General features: G+C 48.7%; 6 protein-coding genes across 6 annotated transcripts; 2 read left to right on the top strand and 4 right to left on the bottom strand.

Annotated features, from left to right (window-relative positions):
* Window positions 1–3,113: 3,113 nt before the first annotated feature.
* Window positions 3,114–5,982, top strand: TrAtP1_013000 (uncharacterized protein). The gene is made up of 2 exons (XM_014088309.2): window positions 3,114–3,427; window positions 3,496–5,982. Exons 1-2 carry the CDS (start codon window positions 3,302–3,304, stop codon window positions 5,806–5,808), a joined length of 2,439 nt encoding a protein of 812 aa, XP_013943784.1. The 5' UTR covers window positions 3,114–3,301; the 3' UTR covers window positions 5,809–5,982.
* A 226-nt stretch (window positions 5,983–6,208) lies between these two features.
* On the bottom strand, window positions 6,209–10,188 carry TrAtP1_012999 (uncharacterized protein). Its single transcript, XM_066115754.1, has 2 exons — window positions 9,266–10,188; window positions 6,209–9,202 (listed from the first exon to the last, which is right to left on the bottom strand). The coding sequence occupies exons 1-2, from the start codon at window positions 9,672–9,674 to the stop codon at window positions 6,513–6,515; spliced, it is 3,099 nt and encodes a 1,032-aa protein (XP_065971854.1). The 5' UTR covers window positions 9,675–10,188; the 3' UTR covers window positions 6,209–6,512.
* Window positions 10,189–11,123: 935 nt separating this feature from the next.
* On the top strand, window positions 11,124–13,585 carry TrAtP1_012998 (uncharacterized protein). Its single transcript, XM_014088668.2, has 4 exons — window positions 11,124–11,849; window positions 12,056–12,290; window positions 12,412–12,866; window positions 12,945–13,585. Exons 1-4 carry the CDS (start codon window positions 11,311–11,313, stop codon window positions 13,228–13,230), a joined length of 1,515 nt encoding a protein of 504 aa, XP_013944143.2. The 5' UTR covers window positions 11,124–11,310; the 3' UTR covers window positions 13,231–13,585.
* Window positions 13,586–15,027, bottom strand: TrAtP1_012997 (uncharacterized protein). Its single transcript, XM_014088667.2, has 2 exons — window positions 13,995–15,027; window positions 13,586–13,903 (listed from the first exon to the last, which is right to left on the bottom strand). The coding sequence occupies exons 1-2, from the start codon at window positions 14,733–14,735 to the stop codon at window positions 13,649–13,651; spliced, it is 996 nt and encodes a 331-aa protein (XP_013944142.1). The 5' UTR covers window positions 14,736–15,027; the 3' UTR covers window positions 13,586–13,648.
* A 1,490-nt stretch (window positions 15,028–16,517) lies between these two features.
* TrAtP1_012996 (uncharacterized protein) lies at window positions 16,518–16,994 on the bottom strand (the record flags this gene model as incomplete). The annotated part of the gene is made up of 1 exon (XM_014088232.2): window positions 16,518–16,994. The coding sequence occupies one exon, from the start codon at window positions 16,992–16,994 to the stop codon at window positions 16,518–16,520; it is 477 nt and encodes a 158-aa protein (XP_013943707.2).
* Window positions 16,995–18,249: 1,255 nt separating this feature from the next.
* Window positions 18,250–19,698, bottom strand: TrAtP1_012995 (uncharacterized protein). The gene is made up of 2 exons (XM_014088666.2): window positions 18,988–19,698; window positions 18,250–18,923 (listed from the first exon to the last, which is right to left on the bottom strand). Exons 1-2 carry the CDS (start codon window positions 19,274–19,276, stop codon window positions 18,556–18,558), a joined length of 657 nt encoding a protein of 218 aa, XP_013944141.2. The 5' UTR covers window positions 19,277–19,698; the 3' UTR covers window positions 18,250–18,555.
* Window positions 19,699–19,829: the final 131 nt, after the last annotated feature.

The raw sequence follows: 19,829 nt of genomic DNA, 5'->3' as shown, positions 1-19,829 counted from the left end.
ATTGAACAAATCAGAATAAATGTTCCGATAGAACTTGAGTATGCTTGTCTCTACTGGATACAGCATGTAGCAGCAGAGAACCTTGAGTCAGATACTACTGAGGAGATTCATGGCTTTCTGCAGCAATATTTTCTGCATTGGACCGAGGTGATAACCCTCGTTGGAAGGCTTACAGAGGGGGTTCCTTTGCTCACAAAACTACGAGACTGTGTACAGGTAAGCAACGCTTTCGAGGTAGCCGGGAACCTACTAACGCTATATAGAGAGCAAAGGAGCACCTCAACCAACCTTTGACCGATTTTATTACGGATGCAATACGTTTCCTGCGTTTGAATTTTTCCGTTATCAATGAATCACCGTTGCAAATATATTCCTCTGCATTGCTTTACGCACCTGGAAAAAGTCACGTTAGAGTGCAAAATGCTGATAAGATACCAAAATGGATTTCCCTTAGGCCTATAGTAGGAGACAACTGGGATCCATGTCTTTTGGTATTAGAGGGCCATAGCGATCGAGTCAATTCAGCTGTTTTCTCACACGACTCTAAACTAGTGGTATCAGATTCAGATGATGAAACAGTGCGCATCTGGAGCACCGAAACAGGAGAATGCAGGCACATCTTAGATGGTCATAGCAGTTCAGCCAAGTCAGCGGTCTTCTCACACAACTCTGAGCTAGTAGCATCAACCTTATCTGATAATACAGCTCGCATCTGGAGCACCGAAACGGGCGAATGCAGGCAAATCTTAAAAGGTCATAGCGACTCAGTCACAATCGTGACGTTCTCACACAACTCTGAGCTAGTGGCAACAACTTCATATGATAAAACAGTTCGGATCTGGAGCACAGAAACAGGTGAATGCAAGCAAGTCTTAAAGGGTCATGGCGACATAGTCAACTCCGTGATGTTTTCACACGACTCTGAGCTAGTGGCAATAACCTCAGATAATAAAACAGTCCAGATCTGGAACACCCGCACTGGAGAAGACAAACTGGTTCGGAAGGGGCAAGGCAATCCCCCCAAGTCAGCAGCGCTCTCTCTAAACTTTAGCCTAGTGGCATTAGCCTATGAAGATAACACAGTCCAGATCTGGAGCACTAATACAGACGAGTGCAAGCATATTCTAGAGGGTCATGATAGCCAGGTCAGGTTAATGAAGTTCTCGAATGACTCCAAGCTAGTGGCCTTGGCTGGGGACGGAACTGTTGGACTCCGGATTTGGAATCTCAGCACAGGCGAATGCAAAGCTTTGGAGAAAATTTGGGTCGACTCAATGGCATTTTCACATAACTCCAAGCTAGTAACAGTAGCCTCGAGCGAGAACAACATCCAGATCTGGAGCACTTATACAGGCGAGTGTAAGCAAACTCTGGATGGCCATAATCGTCGGGTCGAGTCAGTCATGTTTTCTCATAACTCTAAGCTTCTGGCGTCAACCTCCAACGACGGCACAGTCAGGATTTGGGACGTCACTTCAAGCAACCGCAGAGTTCCAGAAATTCACAGCAATAGAGTTTGGTCAGTGGCATTGTCTCCTGATTCCAAGCTAGGGGCATCGGGCTCAGAGGATCATACAATCCGGATCTGGTGCACTGAAACAGGCGAGTGCAGGGTTCTAAAAGGCCATAGCGATTATGTCATATCTGTGACATTCTCGCATGATTCAAAGCTTTTATTATCATTCTCACATGATCATACAATCCGGATCTGGTGCATTGAAACAGGCGAGTGCAGGGTTCTAGAAGGCCATAGTGATAATATCTATTCTGTGGAATTCTCGCCTGATTCAAAGCTTGTAGCATCAGGCTCACAGGATACAACAGTCCGGATCTGGAATACTGATACAGGCGATTGCATTATACTAGAAGGCCATAGCGGTGCTGTACGTTCTGTGATGTTCTCACATGACTCCATGCTCGTGGCATCGGGCTCATTCGATAAAACGGTCCGGATCTGGTGCACTAAAACAGGAGAGTGCATTTTTCTCAAAGAGCATAGCTCTGAGGTCTATGTGGTGGCATTCTCACATAGGTCTAAGCTAGTGGCATCGGTTTCGCTTGATGATACAGTCTGGATCTGGAGCGTCGACACGGGCGAGTGCATACAAGTGATCCAAGTACCATATCGTGCTGGAAAGCTATGCTTCAACGCCACTGACACATCCATTTCCACAGATGCCGGAACTGTACCCTTGAACCTCCAACCCAGTGCTATATCATCTAATCCACCTTCTATGAGAGACTCATCCGCAATAACAGATCTCTCTATCGATGAAGAGATGGCTTGGATTAGTTGGCGCCAAAAGAAGATCTTGTGGCTTCCAACAGACTGCCGTGGAGGGGAAGCAGCTGTCCGCGGATCAATAATCATTTTAGGATGCCGGTCAGGGAGAGTGCTTCTGATACGCTTTTGTATAGAGGAGCTTGAGGCTTTGGCTGGTTAGTCTTTCTAGTCGAAGCAACTAAGCTAAAAGGCAAGAGACTCGTATGAATTGATACCTTTTGCTGCAAAATCACGACAGAAGACTGACTTTATTTTTGCACATGTGATTCTGATAAGCAGCTGCTACTTCTATAAGCATGCCTACTGTAATTACGATGGGCAGCCTGCCATATTGCACTGGTAGCCAAACAGAATAGCATTGAAATTGTTACACACAAGACCAGAAAAGAAAAACCACAGTAGTCTGTTGTATATTAGATCAACAGAGCAAAAGAGTACTGAATACGTAGCAACAGCACTCATCCTGACAGAACCAGCCGTTTTAAAACGATCCGTCTTTTACGTTACAAGGGGCTAGGTTGGAACAAGAGTATTTCCATAGTTACAAATTTTGTTATGATAGATGCATTAAAGAAAAATGAAAAGTATTAATTCCAGCTTTGCTACTATAGTTTTTCTCCGTCTTGGTTTCGATGCAAAAATTTTCTTAGCTTGGTGATAGTCGCCCAGTGTTGTAGAAACAAACATTTGCTTTTCATCCCATAGGCATTATTATGCCACTCACTGCTTCAATGATGCAGACTATAAATATGCGAACTTTTTTCTTATCGGAATTTCCAAGAAAAATGCATTGGCCACGTTATTTGTGAAGGCGGCGCGGCGCGCTTGGAACGCTACGTAGCCTACCCTGTAATACTAACTCATGATCTTCTTATCGATAGCGGTAAGATAAGGCGGCTCCGACAAAAAAAGTTTCCGTTATCTCTCTATACACGGCGAGACTCCAGTGCCAGCGCTTTGAATCTCGACGTTGATGAAAATCCTTGTTTCACTATAGCATCTGCTTTTATCGCCACAATGCCTTCAAGAGCTGGTGCGCGGCAGCCGCCAAAACACAAGCCAAACAAAACAGAGATCAAAAAGCAAAAGAGGAAGCGCGATCATGAAGACCTGCAGAAGATTGAAGAGGCCATCCAAGAGCTGGTGGGTTGCATGAAGCGCAAGCAAATTCTGGTATGCATTTCTCTCTGGCTGACCTCGACTATGTACAGGATCCAAAGTCTGGCAAGATTAAGACATTTGCCGACCTGTCTTCAGCAATCTCGCCCGCGACAGCATCCGGCCTGCATTCATCGCATTTCACGAATATGACCGAAATCCAAGAACAAGCGATCCCGTTGGGGTTGAAAGGAAAAGATATCCTCGGCGCAGCAAAGACAGGTAGCGGCAAGACGTTGGCTTTCTTGGTCCCAGTGCTGGAAAAGCTCTATCGTGCGCAATGGACAGAATTCGACGGCCTCGGTGCGCTCATCCTCTCCCCGACTCGCGAGCTGGCAGTTCAGATTTTCGAAGTCCTGCGAAAGATTGGTCGACACCACGCATTCTCAGCTGGTCTGGTTATTGGTGGAAAGAGTTTGAAGGAAGAAGCTGAGCGATTAATCCGAATGAACATCCTTGTTTGTACGCCAGGACGAATGCTGCAGCACCTGGACCAGACGGCCGGCTTCGACGCGAACAACCTGCAGATTCTGGTGCTGGACGAGGCGGATCGCATCATGGATCTAGGATTTCAATCTGCGGTAGATGCGCTGGTTGAGCATCTGCCCAAATCTCGCCAGACCCTCATGTTCAGTGCCACACAGAGCAAGAAAGTCTCAGATCTTGCCCGACTCAGCCTCAAAGACCCCGATTACGTCTCTGTGCACCAAGATGCAACAGCTGCCACTCCCGCCACTCTTCAACAACACTATATCGTCACACCCCTCCCCGAAAAGATTGATACTTTGTATGGATTTATCAAGGCAAATGTCAAGAGCAAAATCATCGTATTCCTTAGCTCCGGTAAACAGGTCCGATTCGTCTACGAAAGTTTGCGTCATCTTCAGCCTGGTATCCCGCTACTCCATCTTCACGGCCGTCAAAAGCAGATCGCACGATTGGAAATCACAAACAGATTCACAGCTGCAAAGACGTCATGTCTGTTTGCGACTGACGTGGTTGCGCGAGGTATCGATTTCCCGGCTGTCGATTGGGTCATCCAAGCAGACTGTCCCGAAGACACCGATACATATATCCACCGAGTCGGACGGACGGCTAGATATGAGAGCAATGGCCGTGCTGTTCTCTTCCTCGACCCTAGCGAAGAGGAGGGAATGATTAAGAAGCTGGAGCAGAGGAAGATCCCTATACAAAAAGTACACGTCAAGGACAAGAAGAAGAAGACTATCAGGAATAATCTACAGGACATGTGTTTCAAGAATCCCGATCTGAAATATCTGGGCCAAAAGGCCTTCATCAGTTATACCAGATCAATTCATCTGCAAAAGGACAAAGAGGTGTTCAAGTTTGATGCCCATGATTGGGATGCCTATGCTGCGAGCTTGGGTCTGCCCGGAACCCCACAGATCAAATTCCAGAAGGGCGAGGATATCAAGAGAATAAAGAACGCGCCTCGCCAAGGAATGTTGAGCGATTCAGAGTCTGACATGGATCTGGATGGAGCGTATGATAAGAAGAAGAAGGACAAGAAGAAGCAAGAGGTGCGGACGAAATACGACAAGATGTTTGAGCGAACAAACCAGGACGTTTTGTCGAGCCATTACTCTAAACTTGTGTTGGACGGAGGCAAAGCGACTAAAGAGGGTGGTGACGATGACGACGACGACGACGACGACGATTTCTTGGCTGTAAAGAGGCGATTAAACGACGATGATCTTGATGCAGTCTCCGGGAAAGCACCCGTCAGTGGCGCCAAAGTCATAGAGCTAGGCGGCGACGACCTCTACGTCGTAGACTCAAAACGCCGCGAAAAGGCCCTTCAGTCCAAGAAGAAGATGGCCAAATTCCGAGGCAACTCCTCCAAATTGGTCTTTGACGAGGACGGCAACGCGCACGAAGTCTACGAGCTCCAGGACGAAGAGGACTTCAAACAGCAAGGCCCCGCGGATGAACAGCGACAGAAATTCGTCGAGAGCGAAACAGTACGTGTCAAGGAGGCCGATGTGGACGACAAGCTGCTCGCGAAGCAAAAGAAGCGAGAGAAGAAGTACAAGAAGAAAGAAAGAGAAGCCATGGAGATGGCGGGCGGAGCTGACCCGAGACTGGAAGGCCCCGAGGACGGAGAAGATCCGCTGGCGCTGCTGCGTTCTCTGCCCATGGCTGGAGAGGACCGCAGTGATGATGGCGCTTCTGACGCCGAGCCGCCGAAGAAGAAGGCCAAGAAGTGGTTCCAGGATGACTCGGATGAGGAGGATGCCAAGAAGAAGAGCAAGGGCGGGAAGAGGAAGAAGGTCTTTGAGGTGGATCAGGAGCCTGAGACGCTGGAAGATTTGGAAGCTTTGGCTGCGGGCTTGTTGGATGATTAAAAGGGAGCATTGTGTTATACCCTTGGTTGATGTGGTTGTTGATGTTGTTCATTGTAGATGGAGGGGATGTAATATAGAGCATAATCCCGTATTTAGATGTAAAAGCATTGACAGTTTTCATCGCAAAAAGAAAAGGAGAGTTTGTATCGGTGATATATTCTCCATTTTCAACCTATTTTTACCCTGCGTATTCAAACGCACTTTCATTGAACTCTTCAACTCCCAATGCACACGTAGTGTCATGAAATCTAGATAAGCCATCCTCCCAATAGTATCTCTTCTCAGAGCATGAATAGAGAATTGCAAAAACAGTGACAAGAAGCACATGCACAATACTAGTATTAATACCAACAACACCATAGTCACGAGCAGCCCCCAAAACTCTATTGTTTCATTCAAATACGTAAGAATAAGCCACATTCTCATCCGTACAAGACTCGAAAAAAAGGCATTTCTCTATATGGGGTATTCTTCCTATATAATACTAATTCATCTCTCTCTCATCTGCCTATTTGTAATTTCCGACCCTACTCTGCGTGCGCCTGGCTACCACAAAGCAAAAACAGCACATAAGATGCTTAACCCACTAATAAAAGGGAAAAAGAGACAAAAATTCAAGAAGAGATCAAGCATAAAATAAATAAAAAAAACGCTCCTATGACGCCGCCGAATGCATTCCCCCCCCTTCATTTCCTTTCCCATTTTCATACATCATCTTCTTTGTACCCATAGAGACGAATGCGGTAGAAACACGTGTGATTCGGAGCACCGTAGTTGCTTACGGCCCGAACAATCACCTGGTCCGTCTCCGCGTTAAGAGCCACGAGTTCGCTGCTGAGGCGATGGACATGAACGCCATCGTGCAACTCTGCGCCCTCGTACACGAACTGCGAGACTTTGACAAACTGAAAAGGCAAATCAGCCGGCGTATAGTTCCAATCGAATTGATCTTCGGGGTAATTTGCCGCCGCAAAGTCCAGGAGGCGCTCTCGCACAGCTCTGTCCTCAATCTTAATGTACACTTCGATTTGGCGAGGTCGGGCTCCGGGGTTCGTCGTCGCGCCGGGCAAGATGTGTTCAATCACAATGTGCTGAGGGATGATGGAATGGCCCATGATGACGCTCAGCTTAGCACCATGTGGATTACCGCGCTTGTTGACCTCGCGCGCAGCACACCAGCAATCACCGTCGTCATGCCAAGGGAGCAGAGCCTCTATAGGTGGATACGGTTGAGCACCCTTGAGACCTTTGTCGTTGAGGTATTTCGCATCGGGCTTGAATGTCGTAGAGGTCTGTTTGACATCCACAATCGCTCCTGCGCCGACTCCAAAGTAGTTGACTTGGTTCTTCAGATCGGTGTCCCAGTGTGCACGAATCTGGCCCTTGGCCATGGCCTCCAAATTGAGATCAGCAATAGCCTTACGTATTGATCTGTCAACAAGTTTGGTGACTTCTGCGCGCGTTAGGCTCGAAGAATCATCCTTCTTGGCGAGCTCGAGAGAGTCACGTATCTGTTGCTCTAGCCTGGGCTGTAACTCGTTAATTTCAGCCTTCATCTCGGTCCAGTGAGCGGCAAACTCGTTCTTCAAGTATTGCAAGAAATACTCGCGAGTTACGACAGTGCTATCGCTCTTGGTACTCTCAACATGCTTCTTGATTATCTGATCAAGGCGCTTATCAAGGTCCTTATCGGAGAGAGATCCGGTGATTTTCATCTTGTCGAGGATGGGACGGAGTGTTTTCTCAACTCTGCGCTGATTGTCGCCTGCCCATGCTTCCCACATGTGCGGTAGCTTTTTGGCAATTGCGTCGTTCGCTTCATTAATTTTGGAAGCGATTTCAGGACGTCCTGCCACCCACGCGGCAATATCCTTCCATTGCTTCTCTGTCGATGGTTCGTAATTATTGCCCTTCTTATCTAGCATTGGGAAGCTGCCGTCCTTCTCGATCAAATCTCGCATGGCATGCCAAAACTCTTGTGTGATGACTGGTTTTCCGTCTTTGAGCGTCATGTGTACCATCTTGGGAACGACTGTGTTTAGCTTCTCGATTGATGACTCGTGAAGCTTCCCGGCACCCTTCATCAGGCGGAGATCTCGTAATACCTGGTTGATTAGACCCTCAAACTCAGCATACTTGGCACCTCGCAGGTCATCCAGTTCTGGAAACTCATCCCACGCGCTTCGTGAAGGCCAGGAAATGGACGGCATGTAGTTTCCAATTCGAGAAGCAAGGTCTCCAAAGCCAGGTGGCGTTGGTATTGACACTGATGGAACAGAAATGACAGGTAGCTCATCCAAGCTTGGTAAATTGGCAAGGGCAATGCTGGATAGGACAACGGCCAGCATCAGGATAGAAAAGCCACTAACGGTGTATACCAGAGCCTCGCCGATAGCCGAGAGCCGCCGCCGAATAGTCTCCGAGAACAAGCCAGAGAAGAACTCAGAGACAAAGCTGGTGATGCTGTCTATCATGGAGCTGAAAAACCAGTAGATGGCTTGTAAATATGTGAGCGGATTGAACAGCTGCTGCAAGTTGATGGACTCGTCAGTGGCTGCGGAATCGAGTTCTGAATCACAATCAGAGCCAATATCGGAGGATGCAGTAGAATCATTGTCTCCGTCTCTATACTGCGCGTCTCTAGGTTGAGATCGCGGCCTAAAGCCCCAGGGAAATAGGGACGCAAGAATTCGTCGCAAGGTTCCTTGACGCATATGTAGAGCGTAGCTTTCCGCCTCTCGGATGTTATTCTGCACGGCATCATCCAATTCGCTGTGATCTGATGCAAAGCGAGAGCGAGGTTGCCTAGCACCGGTGGCTGGGGGCAAACGAGCAGAGCTGCTGACATTCCTTTGAGTAAGAACCGCCCGTTGATCTGTGTCCTGCGATTGACTTGCTGTATTTATAGTGGCTGGTGGTTTCTGACTGCGTGTCCTCGCTGTAGATTGATTCTGTTCGGTTGGTCTGCTCGTGCCAGTCGTCTGGCTTATCTGAGAGTCAGACTCGGGAGGGCTGACAGGTCCAAGAATCCTTCCTCCTAAAAGGCTCTTGACGGCGCTCCAAGCTCTGTTTGGAGTCGGATTGACTCGATCTGGGGTGGTCCGATCATACTGGTCTTGTGTTGTCCCCAGAGACGAAACAAGTGGTCGGCGGTGATTTGCCGTTCTGTTTAGCGGAACAGGTAGGAGGGCTGGTTTTTGTTGCGGCATCGGTGAAAGTCTTAATGAGGCATTACCAAAATAATCGCCTTCAGCGTCGAAGCTGCGTAAGTCAGAGTCATCACTTTCGGTGGGAGTGAGTTCTCCGTCCTCGTCATCTCCTTCGGTCTCATCTTCATCTTCATCTTGGTGGAATGATATGTCAAAGGCCATTTTTGCGGTCGCATCTGTTTTCGCTGCAAGAGTGATCAGTTTTCATATTGATCACTGAAGTAAACCGTTCAAGTGAGAATACATACCTAACTTTGAAGAACGCGGTTGTTGATTTGTCTCATCGTCTGAGCCCAACTCTGAGTCATGGTCGCTTGAAGTAGGTTCTCTTGTGAGATCATATCGATGAGCCGTTTGTGAATTTGACTGAAGTCTCTGCAGCTCTCTCTCTTCCTCGGCCTCCTGAAGTTCTTGTCTCTGAAGAACATTGTTCATAGCCTCCTCAAGGCTCAGGGGCATTCCGTCATTGCTGAGGCGACGAGGGGCAGAAGGCTCAGTTCCGGCGCCATATGCATACTGGCGCCTTGCGCTGGGCGCGCCTTTTAAAGTAGGAAGATTTGGTTTTTTGAAATCTTCGACTTCCGTCTGCGTGGGCCGTCGCGCAGCATTTCCACGATCCCTTGACCGTAGTCTCCCACCTCGGCCTACTCCATTCATCGTGATAGCAAAGTGAAAAGCGTCTTAAGCTGCGGCGTATAAGGAGACGAGGGAGCAGTGGTTGTGTTGAACAGGATATAAAATTTGGTGGGTATCGAAGATGAGAATGCTTGAGGGCTGATATCTTCAAATAGCAGCGAGTCTAGATCTGGGATTGACTGAACAAAGGCGGCCGTGATCTAATTTTGTCTCCAGCTCAAAATCCGGGTTTGTTGGTGGCTGGGCCCCAGATTCTTTGTGTCCTTGCCAAGATGAATCCTTACTGGGCGAGAGCTGCGATCAACAAAGAGCATCTTTGTGAACTTTGGGCACGACGCATGGCACCTGAGCCGGCGGTAGGGCGATGTCAAGACGCTCGCTTGGTTTGTATCCAGGCCGAACAATGAGGGCCTTTGAGCAGATCGGGATTGAGGCCGTGAGAAATTCGTTTTCGGAAATGCAGAGCTGCTTTTGTCGTATTCTTTTTTCCCAATGAGATGCCTTTGAGCCTTAGTTTGCGCGGACGACTTCACTGAGGCGCGCAGGTAGCGTGACGCGCCGAGGCTTAAGCGGCGCATTTTGGGCGAAACATCAGGCACGATTCATCACGGTCACGTGCGCGTCAGGAGATGGTCTATTGCGAAGTACTGGCAGTATTCGGCGTTTTTAACATGGTGTAGGAATTCTTTTTCTGAGTATATGGTATTTTCTTGGCAATTTCTTCTTCTACGAATGATTGAAATGCACATGCAGTGGCCAGCGGTCCTCAACGATTTAGTGCACGGCGCCTCGGCGAGGGTCTTTCAGCGCATTGCCCTGCAGCTGCGGTGGGCTTTATTGTTACTCAAGATCAATGAGCAAGGAAGCACAACAGGGAAGATTGGCTTATAACCATAAACGGACATGAACTTCGTCAGATTATAAAATCAAGTTTCACCTAGATGAGACGACATATCGCAGTCAATAATACAAGCATAAGCTGATTCCGCCAGCGCAGATCTTGCCAACTTTGCGCATCGTCGGAATCGAGTCTATCTGGAAAACATGGCGAACAGGGGCCATGTCAGATATGATGATGTGCGTCTCATCTTAGAGACGAGCATCAGCAACGCAAATGATCTGCAGGCAACACAAGCTTCGCATCTCCTATTTTGTGACATGTTTATTCGAACATTGCAGAATAGAATCAAGGGGCAATGACTTTTCTTTGGCATGAGATTACACGGTACCATCCGGGCAAATGCATCATCGCAAGTTGGTGACAACTAGAACGGGGCACGATCGTGATGCAACAAGGAATTTAACAGGGCAGCATCGTTACAGTAGTGTTCAATATTTAGAGGTTGCAACAGCAATTTGAGCTTATACGACTAGCTCATGATAACGGGCTGCAACGTGTTTTAGACTGTGACAATGAATAATGATGCCCCATTTGGCTTTTGCTTCTGGCGTCTTGTCGAATAATAACTCCCCGCTAGAAATCGTGGCAGCACGAGTAGATTGAAACTGAAACGAAAATGTGGGCTTGCTCCATGCTCCCCGTAACATCCATCCGTCTGCGTCTGCAATCCCGTCCACTAAAATCGCCTGCTTTGCTCAATCAGCCATTGTCCAGCCGTCCACGAGTGTTACGAGCATGATTTCAGCCTTTTGAAACATGTCGTTCCGCGCTCAGATCCGGGCTCAGAACAGAGGGCTCAGCTGGATCGGTAGCCAAGTGAGGCTCTCAGTCACGAGCAGCAGCATCCCATTTTGCGCATTTCCATCTCCGTCTTCACGCTCATCCACATCCTTGTCTCTGCCGTTGTCGCCTTCGCCGCCACGTTTGAGATTTGCGGTGGTCGGAGCTCAAGATCGTCACCGGTCCCAGCCAGCGCCCCAGCGGCTGCACCGCTATAACGACTGCTACCGGCACTGCCCCCAGCGCCGCTACCAGCGCCAGCGCGCTGTCGATCCGCGCCTATCAAAACCGCTAATATCAGCCGTATCCGCAATCCGCATAGCACAAGCACAAGCGCAATCACAAGCTGCAACTCCATCGTCGTCTCGCAGCAATAAATTGCGCTCCCCCCTCTTGCCTCGAGCTAATCCTGTGTTCTCCAATCCCGCGACTCCTCACCGCAGACTCTCTAGACGTCACTTCTCGAGCTCTCCAACCACAACCACAATGCCTGTCGGAACTGTCCTCGTCACCGGGTACGACCCCTCTCTCCCATCTCGCACCTCGCGGCTTCCCCTCCATCTTGCTTCTTTTTTGCTTGCGCGCTTATTGCCAAACTTGTTGCGCTGCTGTGCGCGCTGCGTCAGCTTGGTGTTTGCGACGCGCCGCGATACGATGCGAGGCAATGCGATGCGATGCGATCATTGCCATTTGGATTTGTTGACTGACAAACAATTCGCAGTGGAACGGGCTACATCGGCTCCTTCACGACTCTGGCCCTGCTGGACGCCGGCTACGATGTCGTCATTGTCGACAGCCTCTACAACTCCTCCAAGGTCGCCCTCGACCGCATCGAGCTGCTGGCTGGCCGCCGTCCCGACTTCTACCAGATTGACATCACCGACGAAAAGGCTCTGGACGAGGTGTTTGCCAAGCACCCCTCCATCGACAGCGTCATCCACTTTGCCGCATTGAAGGCAAGTTTGGCCCCGCACTCAGTTTCGGTTTGCGATGCGACACAGCAAGCGACAGCAGATGGGATTGAAAATGAAGAAGAGAAAGAGAACAACAAGTTAACATTATCCAACCGTGTTCCAGGCCGTCGGAGAGTCTTCCGTGATCCCTCTCGAGTACTACCGCGTCAATGTCGGCGGCAGCATTGCCCTCCTCCAGTCCATGTCCCGCAACAATGTCACCAACATCGTCTTCTCCTCCTCCGCCACCGTCTACGGCGATGCTACTCGATTCCCCAACATGATTCCCATCCCCGAGCACTGCCCCATTGGCCCGACCAACACTTACGGCCGCACAAAGTCCATGATTGAGGACGTCATCTCCGACTACATCAATGCTCAGCGCAACAACCTGGAGAAGGAGGGCAAGCCTTTCCAGCAGTGGAATGGCGCTCTGCTGCGCTACTTCAACCCCTGGTGCGGAGCCCAGCCCCAGCGGTATCATGGGCGAGGATCCTCAGGGTGTTCCTTTCAACCTGCTCCCCCTGCTGGGACAGGTTGCCACAGGCCAGCGCGAGAAGCTCCTTGTCTACGGAGAGGGTGAGTGGTAGCATTTTCTTTAAATGCGCCTGTGAAGCGCATTGCGCGATATCGAAACTAACACATTTTTTCCTATAGACTACCCTTCTCGCGACGGAACCGCCATCCGAGACTACATTCACGTTGTCGATCTTGCTCGAGGCCACTTGGTCGCTCTCAACTACCTCCGCGCCAACCAGCCCGGTGTCAAGGCCTGGAACTTGGGTTCTGGTCGTGGCAGCACTGTCTTCGAGATCGTCAAGGCATTCAGCGCCGTCGTTGGTCGCGATTTGAAATACGAGGTCGTTGCCCGCAGAGCCGGCGATGTCCTAGACTTGACTGCCAACCCCACTCTGGCCAACACCGAGCTGAACTGGAAGACTGAGCTCACCATGGAGAAGGCCTGCGAGGACCTCTGGCGGTGGGTCAGCAACAACCCCCAGGGATACCGACAGGAGCCCCCGGCTGAGTTGTTGGCTGCTGTCAAGAAGGCGTAAAGAAAAAAATGAAATGAAAATCTAAATGAAATGTTATAGCGAAACAAAGACGCGGAAGAGAAGAGTTGGATGAAAAGCTTAAAATAGACATGAATAATCGATTTGGAATGTCGCCAAGAGGAGCGTTATTTACAAAATTGGATTTGAACAAAGAATTCCCCCGTGTTTCACGATAGAATGAAGGAAGAGAAAAGAACAGAAAATTAATTACGAAAAAATATACTCAATTAGTAAACAGACAATGCTTCATGTTTAGTTTTATTTCATTCTAAATAGCAATGCTAATTTTATAATATTTTACAACAACTACTCAATCTTAAGCAGCAGCTTGCCGGTTGTTCCTCTGCTCTCGAGGTCAATGTGCGCTTGGGCAGCGTCTTTGAGCGAATAAATGTTGTGGATCTTGACCGCGACCTTTTTGGAGATGACAAGGTCAAAGAGCTCGGAAGTGTACTTTTCAAGGTCTGCTCTTTCAGCGACGTAGCCGTTGACAATGGGTCTCATCAGCTTGACGTTTTTGGGGCCGAGCTGCAGGATGTTGACGGGGGGAACGGCTCCAGACTGGATATTCATTAGCACTGGCTTCATTCTCTCATTTTCTTTGTACATATTGTTCCTTTTTTCTTTGTTCCTTATGATCGGGACAACTTACTGCATTGCCGAATGAGATGAGGTGTCCCTTGAGGGCAATCATCTGCAAATCAGCATCAAACGTGGCCTTGCCAACGCCGTCAAAGATGGCATCAACGCCATGTCCGCCCGTAATCTCCTTGACCTTGCTCACAATGTCGTCATTCGAGTTCACCAAGTAATCCGCGCCGTAACCCTTTGCCAGCGCCAGCTTCTCATCCGTGCTCGCCGTCGCAATGATCTTGGCCCCGACGCTCTTCAGCATCTGCACCAGCAACGTGCCCACGCCGCCCGCCGCAGCATGCACCAGCGTCCACTGGCCGGCCTTGACCTCGCCCGCCTCGCGGATAAACGTCCACGCCGTCAGGCCCTGCAGGAAGATCGCCGCGGCCTCCTCGCTGGACAGCTGCTCGGGAATGGCAACGACCTTTGCGGCGTCCACAGCCGTGAACTCTGCGTAAGCGGCGGAGGGGGCGCCGGCCATGTACGCCACGCGGGTACCTGGAGCGAGCCCCGAGACGGAGGCGTGCGCGGCGACGACTTCGCCTGAAGCCTCACGGCCCATGACCAGCGGCATCGACGGCGCGGGGTACAGGCCGGAGCGGAAGTAGGTGTCGATGTAGTTGATGCCGGCGAAGCGGTTCCGGACGAGCACTTGGCCTGCGCCGACGGCCGGCACGGGGATCTCGGTGTACTCGAGGACCTCGGGGCCGCCAATCTTGGAGATTTGGACGGCCTTCATGGTTGCGGGGATGGGAGCCATTTTGGTGGTGGAAAATGATCTGGTTGATGGCGATGACGGAGTTGAGTGAGACAGTGATGGAGATCGAGACAATGAGGGGGGAGGGGCGGCTGAGGGGCAGATGAAGTCGACGATGAGGGGCGCTGAGGAACTGGCGACAGGCTGCTGGTCTTATAATTGGCCTTGCAGTGAGTCTCTGAAGGGGGCGAGACGCAATGGTAATTGATCTCGACATTTGAAAATTGATGTTTTTAAATTGATAACCCAATTGACTATCGGAGATATCGAGTTGATTTAGGACTGCCGAGGGAATCGCCGCGTATTATTAATGATAGCCCGGGAAAGCCCGTGTTACTTGCAAGGCTTATAAGTTGACACGCAGGGCGCAAGAGCCCACTGTATTCTACCCTTATCCACAAGCTCTTAACGGCAAACCACAGAGTCAAAGTGAACAACACAAAATGGGAAAGAAGAGCAACGGCATCCTAGATAGTATATAATTCTGGCCTGTAAATATTTCTTATGGCAAGTAAAGTATAGCGAAATTTAGTTATTGACGATGTATTCATAGGATTGTTAGAAAGACTTGTGAAAAACTACAACAGTGCTCCTTTGGGCTAGGCTTATCTTGTGCTTGATCTCCTACTGATTTAGAAAATGCAATTTACCACGAGCCTCCAAATACTAACATGTTTTTTTTTTTTAAATATTGCCACCCGACCCCCTCCTTTGAAGGAAAAAAAAAGGAAAAAAAGGAACAGTTTTCCAGCAACCCAGTTCTAATTCCAGCCATCTAGTAATCTCAACCGACAAGGCAGGTAGTCTACCACATGGGTGAAATATCCAATTGCTATATGCTTATACCTGCACTTAAAAGTAGCAGAAGTAGCAGAAGTAGTACATATAAGTAGCAGTCGCAGTAACCCATGCCATAACTGGATTGCTGGATAACAGCTGGGGTTCTGCATAGCTTTTGCCCGAAAGAAAAGCTTCCCAGGAACGCGATGACTTCCGCCCTAAAACCAAAAAGTACTGCTTCAATCTTCGTTTTCTTCCTTTTTCTGATAGTTTTTTCTTTCCTTTCCATTTCCCCCTTGTGTAAGTCTAGATAAGCTCACCTACTGTAAGGAAGAGACATTTAGAGAAAGACAAAGAGAAGAAATAAGACAAAATCGATAACACTTGCCAAGCGCACATAAGAGCAAAACCATTGAATGTCTTTTTTTTATCATATTCACCAACAACAGATTCCAAGAGCCAAGACCAGTCAACGAGTCTATAGTCCCACAGAACCAACGAATTTTGGTTGGCCAGTCTATTTTGCCAAAATATTGATCTTATCTTAGAGATTCTGAAAGAAGATGTAGCGTGCCATCTTCTCTACTGTCGAGGGGATGATACAGTTGTATTTGCCCGTAACAGTTGCTGCAAACTTCAAAGCTGATGCAAGATGAGCAGTTATACGAACAACCAAATAGTGTCTATCAAAAGGGCGAGAGAGGCAAGACAGGTTCCTGTCGGCTTGATTTCAACATACACTGCCAACGTGTCCGGTATAGAAGTGTTCCTAACGTCTTGTCTTCTCGCACAAGCAACAAGGAAGCCGCTTACTTGCAATATGTGCCATGCCTTTCTCATAATGCCGTTTGAGCCCTTTCCGTGTTGCCACTGTCCTTTCCGTGTTGCCACTGCCCACGTTCTTTAATACATGCTGGTTCCACAACACCGGAACAAAGATTCTACACACTCAAGGGACAAACTGATCTTTCGATTCTCAACGACTGGTGATTTCTCGAATTAAGATTAGAACAATGGATGCGGATTTGTGGCATTTGGCGGCAGACTTTGAATGACATCCCAATGCTCCACAATACAGGTACCCTCCATCCTGTACAGGTCGGCGAACGCACCGATGGGACCCGTCTTTGGTGTTATCTTTACGTGAATAAATGCAAAGTTGTCCTGTACAACTGTGTGAACTCTGTCCAGCTGTGACCCTTCCAGTAGTCCCTCGATGACTGACACAGCAGCGTCGCGACCATCAGGTGTGTTGGTGTTGTGTTGAATGAGGTTGGAAGCGACAAATTTGTCGTAAGTGGCTTTAATCTGAAGCTCGTCATAAAATTCATGAATGAATATCTTCCAAATCATGGCCTGTTCGCTATCTGTAGCAGGACGGGGCGGGCAGAACGGTTCATGTGTCGACAATGTGGATGCTGCTATCGAAGGAAATAAGACCGTACAGACGGTCAAGACTGGCAACAAGGCTTGGGAGTACATCTTGTGACGAAGTTTCCTCGCTTATTCGATGCGAAGTTTATATCAGAGGAGAGTCTTTGAGAGGGACTAGATCCAGGAACTCAAAACTTCTTTTCCCATGGCTGCAGGGCGGAGGAGTCATCTAAATACACTAAGATTTCTTAAAGTCAGTCAGCATGCACACACGCCTGTTCTATCGACTTGTCTTACGGAGCAAGGCGTACAAAATTAGCAACATATAGGGACGTGGCACAGTTACCGACATGCCGCCAGGTTTGGGAAACTTCAAAAGAAGAGATCCGCAAAGGGCAAGTGGAGTCTTGTGAGCCTCACGTTCCCACTCTCCTAGAATGGCAGAGAGGCGCATCACTAAACTTGGGCCTGCAAGAGTGCATTCGGATTTTGATTCCAAACATTTCAGGCCACGGCGGTGCCAGCAGTGCAACTCCACTGCACGGCTTCGACGGTGGTCCCTGATAGGCAACGATTTTGTCTTCGAGGGCTCGGCATTCCGTAAACAATATAATATCTAGACTCAATGAATCTCAACAGTTGAATCCCTTTGGATATACTTCATAACTGCTTTCGTAGAGGTCGATACTCGGACAGCTTTGGATGCAAATCGTATTTCTACTTGCTACAGATTTCTATTCAGATACCTGGTACAAGTCAATTGGAAGGACGACAATGGCCGATCACTGGCTGGGCTGTTTTCCTGCATCCTAAATAAGAAATTGCGACAAGGACATGGTTTGAATTTAAACAGGGACTTTCTTTTAGCCGAGTGAGATTCTGTTACTTTAGTAAGCTTTTAGATATATCGCTCTTGGTGTTGCTTTGTATATGCTGAAACGCCACTGCCCGCTATGTTGCATTAGTTGTTGCCCACTATGGGGCGTTATAAATAGAAAGTGTTCTCATTTGAGGTAAATAAGTTATTCTTGGAATTGTCTTTGATGATATGGTTGTTAGAAACCTTACCATGCTAAATACTGGGGAAACCCCCAGTTTATTGGCATGATAATTTTTACGTAGAGAAATGGTAACACTCTAAGGAAGATTGCTGAAAAGGGCAGTTAATGGTATGGTACTCTAGCTACTCGGCCTTGTTCCCCAGTAAATACCGGAGAGGGGATGAAGTGGGATGCAGAAGATAATCAAATCTGCTAATCGGCCAAATTCCGTCTGGATATACGTATACTTTGGAGAGCCATTAGAATAGATATACAAGGGGCGTGGGAAAAGGTCCAGTCTTAAACTGAGAGACATGGGCTGTCTAAATTTGAAAATTTGCAACTCATTCGCTAATTGCCAGTATAAGGCACACACACTAAAATATACCCATCTAGTATGAAGCCGAACCGCTTCAAAAGTTCCTCCCCAATGTATAATCTACTGTAAAAAGCCAATGTTCAAGGAAAAGAATCAACTGTGCTGACGTTTGGTTATCTATCTCTGCAGCTTTCAGGGGGGGGTAATCCTCTCTTTTCCCTGCCAAGATGATTACCTCTCATTCATACGTCCACCATAATCGCAAACAGCTCTCGCTATCTCCTTAACCCAAGGCAATGAGCCTTTCAATTTACAATAGCATAAACCAAGAGGCGGAAGCCGTCAGCAACAGCATCGCCCCAAGACTAGGCATAGAATTGATACTAGCAGCACCGGGATGATCACCATTTCCCTTGTCTCCATCGTCCCCATTGCCTCCCTTTTTGGGAGCATTGGGGTCTCGGCTACCGCTGGCAATGTTGTTGGGACGGAGGCAGCGCAACGTTGATGCGCCCTTGGTGGTGTTGTCTGGTGGCGTACCGGAAGTGTGGCTCCACGTGAAGACTACAGGCCAGATGTTCCTAATGGCAGTATCGTACTCAGTTTCGTCATTCTCCGACGCTGGTGCTGAGCCAAAGGTAAAAAAGCGGCTGCCGGTGAGCAGTTTCTCGGTAAAATCTTGAACGTGTCAGCCCTCTTTCCCCTCTCTCTCCCTCTATGCGCGGCGGTGCCATAGACTTACCAAAAGTAACCATTTGCAAAACTCCGTCTCCAGACGGGGACAGGCCGAGCCAGTCGTTGCAAGAGTCTGGTATAGTGGGTGAACCACAGTCAGTTGCGCTGTCCAGGGCCGCGCTCTGCAAGTCCTGTCGGCACTGCGGAGAGAAGAAATCACAGTTCCCGCCTTTGCTCGCATCATCCTGGTTGTCTTCTGTCGAGTTGGAATTGAGACCAGACAGGATGAAGCCGCACATCTTGTTGCCACTCGCAATTTTGGCGACTTCTGTTGTGTCCACGTTGTTGAGACTCATGGAAATAAGCTGGGTGAAGTCCGCCTTCTGAGCAGCGCTGAGGCTTTTGTCTGTAGAGCCATTGAGTGCAATGTTGGCCTGGAGCGAGATTTCGATACTCCAGTTAGGCCCACCACCTCCTAAGGACGGATTTGACGAAGACAGGTTGAATGCCGGGATGTTAAAGGAACCGGTGGCATTGGCCTGCGACGAAGGCCGGAACGAACTGTCTGGAAGACCCCATGGCGCATCATTACCAACCGCTAGGAATCCCCCCGATGCCAATGTCTGCCTTGACCAGTGGTACCAGACTCGCGATGTAAGCTGCTTGGCGCAAGATAGCCATCATTGTATTATGCTGCGTGTGAGTATGTTGTGCGGTTGTAGTAGTATAGTGGGATGAGGTTGGAAACATTGGAAGTGAACAGGTATTTTATAATTACTGGTGATATGAAGATGAGTTTATGCTACTGGGCTATGCAATAGAATAATACATAAAAATGGCAGCCCCCAATACCCTTATACCGTAAATAGTATCTGCCTATTTCCTCAAAGAGTCAGTTTATGCGCGCTG

Source organism: Trichoderma atroviride, chromosome 7, assembly GCF_020647795.1.
Source record: "Trichoderma atroviride chromosome 7, complete sequence".
Lineage (NCBI taxonomy): Eukaryota > Fungi > Ascomycota > Sordariomycetes > Hypocreales > Hypocreaceae > Trichoderma > Trichoderma atroviride.
The sequence above is the reverse complement of the archived record's forward strand: the minus strand, read 5'-3'. Positions and strand labels throughout refer to the sequence as shown.

Coding starts and splice junctions, on each gene's coding strand:
- TrAtP1_013000 (XM_014088309.2), top strand. CDS start 3,302: ATGCCTTCAAGAGCTGGTGCGCGGCAGCCGCCAAAACACAAGCCAAAC. Junction 3,428..3,495: donor AAGAGGCCATCCAAGAGCTG/GTGGGTTGCATG, acceptor GACTATGTACAG/GATCCAAAGTCTGGCAAGAT.
- TrAtP1_012999 (XM_066115754.1), bottom strand. CDS start 9,674: ATGAATGGAGTAGGCCGAGGTGGGAGACTACGGTCAAGGGATCGTGGA. Junction 9,203..9,265: donor ACCGCGTTCTTCAAAGTTAG/GTATGTATTCTC, acceptor TCACTCTTGCAG/CGAAAACAGATGCGACCGCA.
- TrAtP1_012998 (XM_014088668.2), top strand. CDS start 11,311: ATGTCGTTCCGCGCTCAGATCCGGGCTCAGAACAGAGGGCTCAGCTGG. Junction 12,291..12,411: donor TCCACTTTGCCGCATTGAAG/GCAAGTTTGGCC, acceptor ACCGTGTTCCAG/GCCGTCGGAGAGTCTTCCGT. Junction 12,867..12,944: donor GCTCCTTGTCTACGGAGAGG/GTGAGTGGTAGC, acceptor TTTTTCCTATAG/ACTACCCTTCTCGCGACGGA.
- TrAtP1_012997 (XM_014088667.2), bottom strand. CDS start 14,735: ATGGCTCCCATCCCCGCAACCATGAAGGCCGTCCAAATCTCCAAGATT. Junction 13,904..13,994: donor TCATCTCATTCGGCAATGCA/GTAAGTTGTCCC, acceptor ATGAATATCCAG/TCTGGAGCCGTTCCCCCCGT.
- TrAtP1_012995 (XM_014088666.2), bottom strand. CDS start 19,276: ATGAGTCTCAACAACGTGGACACAACAGAAGTCGCCAAAATTGCGAGT. Junction 18,924..18,987: donor TTTGCAAATGGTTACTTTTG/GTAAGTCTATGG, acceptor GACACGTTCAAG/ATTTTACCGAGAAACTGCTC.